The following is a 12,531-nucleotide window of genomic DNA, read 5'->3' on the forward strand; positions in this document are numbered from 1 at the left end:
TTTTTTAAAAGAGAATAGTGGACCGACTGAATCACTCGTAAGAGAAACCAGTGAACAAGAGGAAGTGGCCAGTATGAAGCGGTATGAAGGGATTCTGGTCCCCATGTACCAAATAGACCACGTCGGTAGAATTTGTGCTCCTACACACTGGCCCTTGTAACTGTTCTTCTCTGTTCATTTACATGAACTATCCAAACAGAAAGATTTACTACCATTAACAGGTTTTTCCTAGCTGATATACTAGAACCATCTAAATTTAACACAACAGCTCCTGTTTGTGCAGGTTTGACAAATATATTTTATATTAAAATAATATAAATAGAAAAGTGTCATGTGACTGTTATTGTCAGAGCAAGAAATTATTTTTGATTCATAAGAGTAAACAACAACTGACAGTAGGAATAAGTCACTTTTTATTGAGTAAAAATCAGACATTGAAGACGTGCAGACTAAAAACCAGTGCAACAGTCACCATGATCAAAAAAAAAAGGTCTGCATCCAGCTGTAAAAAAAATATGATCTATTTTCAGAGTAACCAATTTTCTTCCATCAGCAGAGCATCTTTATTAACTATTCCTATAACTGTGCAAAGTATCGTTCTTTCCTGAAAACATTTTCCATTTTTCTACGCAACTAGTGATTTTCCCACCTTTGCTTTTATAAATCAAAGCATTTCCCATATTACATCAACATTGAACCCATCTTTACACTGTAAATATGTAGTTTCATATCCTTTCAACATTTAAAACTAAAACCACAAAAACAACACAAGAGAAATCAATAAAGTAAAACAGACAACTAGGTCGACGCTGACCGCTTTAATCGAACACAAACGCACTCGCAGTCTCACAGACGTGTAACAAGAAAACACTCAGCGTCTGTGTCGACTGTGGCTTGAATGGCTGCTGCTGTGGTGTTTGCTTTTATGGGAACGTTCATACGAGCGCGAGCGTTCCCGCCGGTCGCGGTGATGGCCGCCGCCACGCTCGTGCTTGTGCTTCTTCGCCAGGTCAGAAGAACCTCGATCCCGGTCCCGCTCTCTCTCGCGCTCTCTGTCCCGCTCGCGGGGCTTGCTGGTGGAACGCGAGCGGCTGCGCGACCGTTTCCTTTTGTGGCCGTGTCTACTATGCTGGTGAAGATCGTCCGAACGCTGCTTTGACTTCAAGTGTGGCAGGAGGGGAGACGGAGGGCCGTGGTTAGCGTGTCGGCGTGGAGATGGGCTGCGGCTGTGAGAGCGACTCCGGGAGCGAGAGCTGTAGGTGCCGGAGTGACTGTGCCTGTTATTGTAACTAGAGGAAAAGCAGCAACTGAGTACAGAGACAGACATCATAGAGCATGCAGCAGTGCACTGCAAGTGATACTTACTGTCGTCTGGGAGAGCGAGATCTGGACCGGGATCTCGTTCTGGAACGAGAACGACTTGCACTCCTACTGTTCCGACCTAACTTATTTTCCTTCCTGAGTCTGGGGAAAGGACAAGGAGGATGCTTAGTCAGTGCTCTTGAATTAAACAAGACAAGTATCTGATGACAGTCACATAATTTGTCTGTCAAAGAACTCACCCGTTGTGTGGGCTCTTGGAGCCCTGAGGCCGATCTTCTGGTTCTTTCTTCATGGCCTTAAGCGTTTGAGGGTTGGGAGACTCATCTGCTTTCATTATATTAGGAGAACCTGACAGAAAGAATCAAATGTATTTATTATTATGTTTTACAGGTTTAATGTTAACCAATTTAAAAACAGACACCTGAAGACATCTTTAAGCTAGTGAGATGTGTGTTGAAGGGGCTGTTCACTTAAAAATAAACATTCCGTCATCATTTACTCATATCGTTCCAAATTCAAATTCATATGAAGGCTTCATGAGGAGATGTTTAACAGAATGTTCCTGCTGCACACTGCCAAAGTAATTTAAAGTTACCAAGGGTTCCAATATACAAATCATTTGCTTTATTCCTGAGTCTTCCCAAATCTACTGAAGCCATACAATAGCTTTGTGAAGGAACAGACCAATATGCAAGTTGCTTGCTTTTCAATTGAATTAGCCAATCAGAATCGAGTATTTAAACAGACCCCGGTATACTTCAAATATGGTATAACAAGCAGAGGACCATTAAGGACCATTCATGCAGAATTTATCTTTCGCATCTTTCACAGAATTTATCGTTCTAAAAGTTGCATTTCATGCATCTGGCATTTTAAAAACAAAAATTAATTCTGTGTGAATGGCCCTTTAGAATGTAGTGTGTACATTATTTTTATAATACATAATATGCATTGAATTCTGCGATCGCATAATCACGTTTTTCTGGAGAGACTGTATATATGCCTGGCAAGCCTAAGTGTCGGTTACGTTCAAGAAAAAAAACAACAACACATGGCTTGTTTTTAAATAAGTCCATTTAAAGTAACATTTCTGAACAGTTTATCTACAATGGATTGAATCGTTATGTAAAATAATTTTAGCTTTTTGAATAGCCTAAATCATAAAAGCAGCCCTGTTGTAGACTGTGAATGTTTCTTGTCCACTGTCTGATTTGGAGAATGTAGCAGCCTTCACATTCAATGTAGGCTAGTCCTAGTGAATTTTACGTTTTATTTTTAAACTCTCCATGGGCTACAATTGCCTATGTAGGCAAAATTTGTTTGACATTTCTAATCATAAACACAGCCATGTTGAAGACTCCAGTAATCTTTTTCATTGATGTTATGGCAGACCACTCCGTTTCTTGTTTTTTAAAAATGTTGCACTCCTGTTTGTCATTGTGCACGAAACTTCATGCCAATAAATCATCAGAAATATTGCTGAATTATGCGTCTCAAACACCATCTTAAAGTTTGTCCTAATGCCTGTTAGTTATCCGTGGATTGGCCTATATTTGCCATTGAAAATGGAAAATGTCTTTAGACATGGAAAATCGATTTTACAATCAATTCAATGAACACTAAAAACTGTATAATTTATATATAAGTATAATTTAGGCCATTTCTTATATGGAAAAAAAAGGCAGTTTAAACATTGTTTTAATTTGTGCCGCAGACAATAAGCTATGTGCGCTTCATGAAACAATGATGGTTTAGACTGCACAATAAGTGACAGCTTACATGGTTTGGATCCAGGAGAAAATCCACCCAATGTGGAGAGAGCAGGAGTGCCATCTGGATTCAGTCCTTTGGCTTTCAGTTTGGCTTCCTGTAGAGCCACCTTCCTCTTGTCCACTTCCTTCTCCAGGAAATCATAATTTGGCTAAAAAACAAAAGGAAACAAATCAGAAACAGATACTCAAATAAATCACACAAGTGAAGCTCATTTCAAAACAGGAGTGATATGAAACGGGTCTAACTTTTTTTCTGGTGTACAACTTCAGAGTGGTTGTACATATTTCTTTGATCTCCTCCTCCGTAGCACCAAACAGCAGGTACCAGAGCGGCCGAGAGGGTAACGATATCTGAAAGAAAGAATGATGGGAAACGTCAGACATTAACACCACCACAAAGTAAACACAAAAGCTGATGAAAGAAAGGGAACGCTTCTGTACCTGTAGCACTCGTGCAGCGAGGTAAATGCAGGCACAGGCGATAGTCTCAGCTTGAAATCTCACAAACACATTAGTGCGAAGGCTGTCGTTCATGTAGTTCCTGCAACACAGAAGGTGAACCACAAAATTGCCATTTCCCTGCATAGGTTCATCATTCATAACTTCATTTTTATGTACGAGGTTTGTCACATGATGCAAAAAGACCAAAAATAAATGGAGGCTTGAGTTTAACTTTGTCCTTTCCCTCTCTGCCTCACGTTCCTGTCGTTCTACAGAAGTTAAGGCAAGCATGCAGTGTGAACAAGCACACGCACACGTGTACCCATGTGCGCACAGACAAGCTCATGGAAGGACATGTGTAAAAAATATAACTGGTTTACATGCAACAAATTACTACAACTTAGAGCTGCACGATTAATCGTTTGCAATCTCATTCCTTAACATTTCGCCTGTGTATTTTAACCCTTTGACAAAAAAAATCACCAGGAACATTCCAATCCGCATCTGTCCATGTCATGGACAAACAGCCTTTTCAACCACACAGAAGCCACCACAGAAGAACTGGTATAAAGGTTTATAGTTCAGATATAAACACTGATGTCTATGGAAACAATCTAAATAGAGTAAATCACCTTCTGAAATAGCTTCATTTCTTTAAGAGGTTTGTTAAAAAAAAAAAAATGCTGATTCATCCACAAGTATTCCAGAGAGTCATTGAATTCAACATTTAAAAAAAAAAAAAAACGTTTCACTAAACATTTTAAATAGACTACAGCAATAAACATAATTAAAAACCTCTAGTAAATTACATGTTATTTTGTTTAGCTGTCTGTTCAGAATCGTGAATCTCAATTTATCTAGAATCGTGCAGCTCTACTACAACTCCATCCATATTTACAAAATACCATCTAAAGTAAACGCTTATCTTTCCATAAAATAAGCAGATGAGTGTAAAATGGAGAGAAACAGGATTTTTTTACGCAGCAGGGATGTAGCACTGATGACTGCATGCAACTCATAACAATATACAACATGCAAAGCGGGCTGAGAGGAGCTGCCCTGGGAATGGACAAATACACAACTCCTGTAGTATTAGGCTAGATGACTAAATGGAGACTTGCAGACAGACAATCTTCTACTTCAACTCTGAATGACTGCCAGAAATGAGATGCAAAGCTCTCAAAAAAAAAAAAAAGCAAACAGGCAGATGGATACGATGGACCCAAAACGCGGTGTCATTATGACAAATAAGGGAAAGACTGCATTGAGGTGCATTAATGCTGAAACAGAAACACACTAGCTTTTGTACGGCAGGCCTTAGAGCTAGGATTGGGTATCATTTGAATTTTAGTGATTCTAATTCCAATTTCGATTCAGCTTATCGATTCCAGTAAGGTAGAAACATCTAATCAAACATTTGTTCATTTATTCTTTGTCTTTTGGCAAAACGTTTTGTTGCAGCTGATTTCCATAAACAAAAACCAGCAGAAAAAAAAAAAGTCTAAAAAACACTAACATTTTCCTAAGGTTTTTTCCACAATACCCCAGCAAAAAACTGGACTCACTAATATAAAATGTCAAACATTAAGGACAAGTAAACAGTAATAAAATAAGAACATATAAACAAATTAGCAATTGCACTAGCACAAAGTTCAGGTACAGAAATTGTAATCAAATGTAAAATAACACTGCATTGTTGGCTTTTTAGAAATAAAATATAGATAAATCCTTATTAAAACTACAAGTTATTCAGTAAAGATCAGTGTGATTTTCTTTTTCTCTTGTTCTTTGATTAACTTTAACATCAGACTACAGCAGGTTTATTAAGCCGTGTAATTAATGGTGCATTCAAGTCTTCCTGGGATGTTCGTATTTACAAAGCGAGAAATTGTTTACAACATAATGCGTGTCCAAGTCTGTTTGGTCGGAGCAAGATGGCAGTGTACCTTTTAATGAATTTCACAAAATACAGCAATGTTTGTTAGCTTCTAGAAGATGAAGAACAAAGACTGCACATCAGGTGACTTATGTTATCTATGAAGCCACTGTAAACTATATTGTTATATATTAGGCTAATTGTTGCATTATAATTCTAGCTTACTTTGTTGTAAAAGCCTGACAGTGTCTGCTAAATTTATGTTACAAAGTGACACTGATAAGCCCTACACATACAAATCAGGGCTTAAAGAAAATTCCAAACTTGCCACTGGTATTTACAACTTCATGGTGGCATTAATGTGGGTTCAATTCAAAAATACGATTTTTACGACATGACTTGAACGCACCATAAGACATACAAGCTTAATATGTGTTTTCTTTCTCAACTGTTTATGTTCACTTAAGAAAAAACAACTGTTTGCAACTATATTTTGACATAATTGTGTATTTGTACGTTCAAGCCCAAGACGATGCATACGAGAAGCACTATTTGAGACAGCTCTCTGTGTGCGTGGTGCGAGGGCCAAATTGAGTTCTCTTTCGCATCTTCTTGTGCTTGAAAATAGTTTGAAATCACATTAAAATGCACAAACAGGAATCGATAAGTGGAATCAAAATTTTAATTTCATTGCAAGTATCCGATTCCTGACCTTAAGTATCCGACTCCAGAATTGGAATCGATATTCGATTCCCAACCCTACTTAAACATTTGCTTTAAAATGAAATGCTAAGCTTCAAACATATCGTTAAAGCATAGACTAAGCAGAACAGAGGTCTTTTAAGACAACGCCTTACAACCAAATTATTTTTTAAATTGCTTATTGAAAGGAATAGTTCACCCAAAATAAAAACCGTCATTTAGTCACCATTATGTCATTCTAAACCCCTTACATTTTTCTCAGTGGAACACACACATACAAAAACAAGATAGAAATATTTACCAATGTTCAAGATCCCACTACCCCATACAATAAAAAAATATGGTGAACAGAGGCTGTCCATCTCCAAAGTGAATATAAAGGCATAATTACAAGTCTTCAGAAGCCATATAAATACCTAGGCATATGGATATCAGCAAAGAATTGCATATACAGCTCTGGAATAAAATGAGACCACTTAACATTGGTTTCTCAATGTTCAAAATTTTTTTTTTTACATGCCAGGTTTAAAATGAAAGACTTAATTTTTTTGTAATTTAACACGGGGGGGGGGGGGGGGAATCTGAGATTAATCAAAAATATATTACAAATGTGACATAAGAGATCAGACAGGGCAGAATTTAGCTCAAATTTTCACATCTTGACAGCCTCTGGACACTATTATGTGGACGGTGTATGGAAAAGAGCAACGTGAGCATTCCTCAAATTACACTTAGCTATTCTATGAAAAAAGAGAATCATACAGATTTGAAAAGACACCTGGGTGAATGACAACAATTTTCATTTTTGGGTGATTTACCCTTTAATTTGGAGTACATTTAGAAAAAAAACTATTACTAATACCACCTAAATCTAATTAGTGAAGTCTAATAATGAAATGCAAATATTTAGGTTTTAAAACTACCTTATAAAAGGTGAAAGCAAATAATCAAAAAAAAGAGAGAGAGATAGTGAGAGAGATAGAGAGAGAGTTGACTTGAAGCAAAAACCAAAATACAAATCCTTTTGGACAACCGCAAGAAAACAAGATGCTGATGGCAGCTGGAAAAGGCCCCCTTCAGTGATTCTCGGGCAGAGAGCTCTCACTGGATTGGCTGTCTCGAGAAGGGCAGCCAATGGGGGGAGATTCCTGAGGTCATGTGGTTGGAGGAGCAGAGTTCAGAGGTTCTTTATGACACTTACCATCATGGACTACCCTTTAATCAAAGAGTAGAGAGAAAGGACAGAGTTAAACTAAGCTCTCCATTTTCCTTTAATTACAGCCATGAACAAGAGATTTAAAACAGAAGACACACACCAACACACACATGAGCCACGAATACACCAATCCATCAGATGAGGGGACAGAAAAGTTTTGTAAGAGGGTTAATTACTGGGCTGGTTACACCGCAGTGCCTAGACACTCAATGCAAGATTGCTTATTTACTTACCATGCTGTCTGGACCAACATTTGGTTCTTCTCACATTCAAGGACTTGCAGATACATGACGATTATCTAGAAAACCAATGAAACGGCATGCTAAGTTACTCATTTTGTTTTCCATCAAAATGTGCAAAATAAAGTGAAAGCAGCAACTGAATTGGCAGACATACCTTGTGTGGGTGTTTGACGTGGACGCAGAAGCCCAGCTCCTTCAGCACACGCCGTTCAGCTTTTATCACCTGGTTTTTGGTGTTTATGTAGTTCTGATCAAGTATCAGTGGACTTGGACTCCTGATTCATGAAGGAACGAAAGTAAAATGGTTTCCCCAAACCCAAATACTATTCAAGACAATGAAAAAGTGCCTTTTGTTTGCTTCATTTTCAATTCAATTCAAATAATTCTGTTTCCCTTTCAACCAACTAAAGGCAACAGGTCCAGTTTTTTTTTGACTTCTGTAATTTCAGTTTAAGACTTTTAGTACTGCCACAAGTGACTACTACTAGCAAGAAAATGCTCCACCTCTCACCACATCATAGCTTCAACAGAATATAAAAAAAACCTTCTAATAAACGTACTATAAGCGATAATCACACGAACCAGGTTAATATTGGGGAACAAAAGAATCAAAAACCTCAACACACAGTACACAGTTTTAGCATAACCATTAAAACAGAAGAGACATGAGTTTTTTCTTTTTAAACACTACATGAATAAGGTCATGACAACATGATAACAATACTGACTAACGATTTGAGAATAGCACAAAATGTACTTCAAGGCGTGCAAGGTAATCACGCAAATAACATTGGTCACCTAAACTACATGATCAAAATCTGCAATACAACAGAATAAAATACTGACCATCTGAATGAATTTTATTCTTGTACTTTTTTAACTATTAAAAACCTGTAACGGTCCAGTTTTGATATCAAGAGAAACACTTTATAATTTTATAATTTACCAAAACTATGTTGCACACCTAAACAATATATTTTTTTAAATCTATAATGTTTTGAATTTATTATTTCTGTCTAGCATTGGAATAGCGAGAAAATATTTTATATTTGAATAGTTATTATCTTAATGTTTTCATTATTCACTGACATGACATCCAGACACATTTCATAAAACATTAACTCAACATCTTTAGTTACTTGTCACACAATTACATCTGAAATCACAATAACCTTACAAATCTACACTAAACAACATTAGTTAGTAATTTCTAAGGCAAAATGCACATAAAAAAAGATCTGACAACCTGATGTCGAAGACTGCTCTTTGTATAACTAAACATCTAATTGTGCTTTTTGGACGTTAAAGTGTCTAAAACACCCAATCCAAACATAATGCTTAAATTACGACGCAAAAAAGAAGAAGAAAAAAAAGCACATTCTCAGTGTGCAACCCTCACAGCTCCTGACATGTGACCATACCAGAGATTTCAATTTTGGATGTGTAGAGTGAGATATTTCTGTGGAAGCTATGACGTGTGGTGAGGTGTCTCTTGATAATGAAATGAAAATTTAGATCATCACCTGTGCTGGCAGAGACAAAAAGCTTAAACTGAGATAAAGGAGTCACCCAGACGCTTCGGACCAGCGGCCAACCTGTCGATCCCCGATATCCCAGTGACCGCTTTCAGACCACTGGCTTCTCCCGGGGGAGGGGGGGAAGCGACACCTCGCTCACTGTTGCCATGCCGACTGCTTCATCTCTACGTACCATTCCACATCACCCAGGCATTGGTAAATGTAGCTGGTCGCTGTTAGTTGGTTGCAAGGGAAAAAAGAATTCAAGTTAATACCGCGTCCTTGATTTTAGATGAACAATTTTTTCTTTTTAATTCTCTTCCAATTTTTTTCAGAATTTAGACTAGCCAGTCATTTAGGCATCATAGCTCAATTGGCATCATATTCCTGTGATCAAAATTAACCTTTTGAGCCGTTTGAACGTATTTTACTCGCTCAGGTAATATCCTGCTGTTACTACCAATTATGACTGATGAAGGAACTGAAAAGCTTTAAAATGGTTTAGAATAAAGCAAACAAAATTAAGACATCATATCAATGACAAACAAGTGCACAGACTACTCACAGTTAACATGTTTTAAGTATACCTGAATCATTTACAATTTGAGGTGATGACATTAAATGTTATCCAAAGAAAAATAAAATCGGTTAAGGTGGGAGGTTGGGCGCACAAGTAACGAACAGAGGAAACGGTGTGACAGAAGACTTGCAAGACTGAGCCATGCTTACCTTTTGCCTCGGAGCTGCCTCAAATGATGAAACACATTGATGACATCTCTAATTCGTCGAGGGGCTTCTTCGATCTTTGAAGCCAAGTTCATACAGGCCATGGCAACAATCTAGACAGACAGAACAGATGACAGAAAGCTGAAGCAGAAACACTGCTATATAGGAAACCATACAGTATTCATTAGTTGAAAGGCTGATATACTGATAGATATAACAATTTCAGAACTTGTCAGTGGACAAGAAACATTTTCGGCTTTTAAATAGTGAATTTGACAAAATGTTGTATGAAATGTACTTAATTTAGCAAGTGTCACTCACAAATTAAAAGTTTACACTACACTACACTACACAGAAATGACAGCTAGCTAAATACAGAAGCCTATATTAAAATCATGTCAACATAGTGAGAAGTCTAATTAAACCCTGTGCCTTTTAAACAGGCCTATGATGCCCCAAAAATACGCCTAACGTTAGTTAGTCAGTTTATTTGAAATATGAAAACAAGTCCATTAAAAATACCGTTATTACTCGAACATTTCCAGCGCTATATTTTTAGTTATAATCTGACTGATGTTATTTACAGAAGCTCAAACAACATGGCTGCCACCCGCATTGCTTGTAAATACGACTTTATTCGCTTACCTCAAAACTGTGTTTCACGAAAGACTTCGAGTAGAAGAAGCGATGAAAAAGCACTTGTCCGGTCGCCATGGCAACCTGAAATGGAAATACAATTAAAGAAAATTGAATAAACTGCCCTGTTTTATTCAAAAAGCAACGTCCGCCATTTTGTTTTTGTCTAGCCGATGGACACCGTTCGTGAAAGACGTAAAGAATCCATGTTACTGAACTCTAGATTAGACACGGGGTATAATCTAAATGTATACATTTATTTTGTCCATGGTAAAGTTTTCAGGTTAACGTTATATGTTTGTTTATAATGTCAAATCGCAATTGTTTGACTAATGGTTTATTTAAACTGCCACAATAATATGAACGTTTCATTTTGATTATCAATTTGTGGTAACGTTACTCTAACAAACATATCAAAATTACCTGCGGCAGGCGCAGCAGGATTCCGGCGGACTGGATAAGCTCGCAACCCAGGATTCGCAGGTCGGTCTCGACGTACAGGTCGAGGCCATCCTGCATAGACGGGGTTGGGGAAAGCTTTTCCTCTGGAATCAAAGAATTATCGATGGTGAGGAAGACTTCGGAATACACTTTATCCCCTATTAATATGCCTTCGCTATTAGCGGGCGGGTTTGCGGCGGGACCGGTGGCCATCGACGCCTCCATGATCGCTGTCGTCGGTACCTGCCGAGGACGTTACAATCTAGAAATAAACTCGTAACCGTAACCCAGAGAGCGGATAACAGCGCTTCAGACCAGGTTCTGTGAAAGCTCGCTGATTGGTGCAGAGATGTGTCATGTGACCAAAACAAAACTATCGCTGTCAGACAACTGTGTTACTTTATTCGACGCTGTAAGCCACCACACATCGCTTTGAAGTACGTTTCTGCGCCCATAGACTAGTAGACACAATTGATTATACACTTTATATACATTTCTGGTTATACTGGGATTGTAAACGCTATTAATGAGGGTTTGTCTATGTATTTTTCCCCCACAGCGCCTCCTGCAGATCACACTGCCATCCTGCAACTGCATGTTACTGTAAATGACACTTGCGCTTCCAGGTGTTTGTATTTCTATAAGGATTGAACGTTGGTCTGACGTAAATCTGGTTTGACAAAGAGCAGGTTTGTAAACTTCCGCTGAATATTATAGAGCTGAATAAAATGTATTTTATTCACGTTTACCTTACGTAAACATATAAACACTCTACTCAATCGCGAGGGAGCAATTACAGCAATTTATCACCATGATATTTCTACTTTTGCCAACTTATGTGTATTCTGTGTAACGTCTGTGCTTCGTTTATTTTATAATGGCAAATTAAATGCATTCCCATTGAGATCATTCAGATGGTTATTTGTCTATTTTACAACGTCATTTAAACGTTTCGCTAAAATAGATATTATTTCCCCGGCCGTAACCATGCTGTTGAACATATTAATAACTTCATTTTACCGTGTTTATTATTTTATCTTAACTGCCTACATTTTTAAGTCTTTCTAGCTGAGAACTATAACATCTCTCAAAAATAACAACTGATCTTTGATTGAGGTGTCCTTTCTTTGTTTGTTTTTGTACTTCCCTTTTTATTTTTTGTAGCTACTTTATCTTAAACGCAGTGCTGTTTCTTTTCAATAAAAATATCCGCATTTCAGATTTCATAATCTTTTTATTGAGTGTATTCAACATCATCTCATTATGAAAAGAAAAAAAAAGAAAAAAAATTGTAGGCTACTCTCATGTCTCATCCATCGAAGAAGCTGTTATTGTAATATGCGTATTATGTAATATGTGTATTTTTAGATTGTTTTAGTAGCCAGTGACTGGATACGGCCCGTGACGGGAAGTGCCAATGACGCCGATGACAGGAACTGAACTCAGTGTGCAGTACATATCAATCCGCGGGTACGTTCTACGGTTCTGCCATATACATAATAAAGGCCTTTATCGTATGCGTTCTAAAGTCGTGCGTCTGACGTCATGAGAAAAGACAAATGATATATGGTCCATGCAACAAAGGGTTTTCCTCACTAACAAAGAAAAAATAAATTACTTTTAAATTACTCAATAACAT

The 12,531-nt window shown here is 37.6% G+C and overlaps 1 protein-coding gene across 2 annotated transcripts; it reads right to left on the minus strand.

Annotated features, from left to right (window-relative positions):
• Window positions 1-390: 390 nt before the first annotated feature.
• ccnl1a (cyclin L1a) lies at window positions 391-11,266 on the minus strand. Of its 2 annotated transcripts, XM_067419391.1 has the most exons (11): window positions 10,875-11,266; window positions 10,461-10,535; window positions 9,819-9,928; window positions 7,727-7,847; window positions 7,564-7,628; window positions 3,537-3,636; window positions 3,342-3,446; window positions 3,103-3,244; window positions 1,563-1,671; window positions 1,366-1,464; window positions 391-1,289 (listed from the first exon to the last, which is right to left on the minus strand). In XM_067419391.1, exons 1-11 carry the CDS (start codon window positions 11,115-11,117, stop codon window positions 872-874), a joined length of 1,587 nt encoding a protein of 528 aa, XP_067275492.1. In that variant the 5' UTR covers window positions 11,118-11,266; the 3' UTR covers window positions 391-871. The 2 variants fall into 2 exon arrangements, 1 of the variants encoding a protein (XP_067275492.1); XR_010898430.1 differs by lacking the exons at window positions 391-1,289; window positions 1,366-1,464; window positions 1,563-1,671; window positions 3,103-3,244 and adding an exon at window positions 7,316-7,329 and having other exon boundaries at window positions 3,407-3,446.
• Window positions 11,267-12,531: the final 1,265 nt, after the last annotated feature.

Source organism: Pseudorasbora parva, chromosome 16 (genome assembly GCF_024679245.1).
Source record: "Pseudorasbora parva isolate DD20220531a chromosome 16, ASM2467924v1, whole genome shotgun sequence".
NCBI lineage: Eukaryota > Metazoa > Chordata > Actinopteri > Cypriniformes > Gobionidae > Pseudorasbora > Pseudorasbora parva.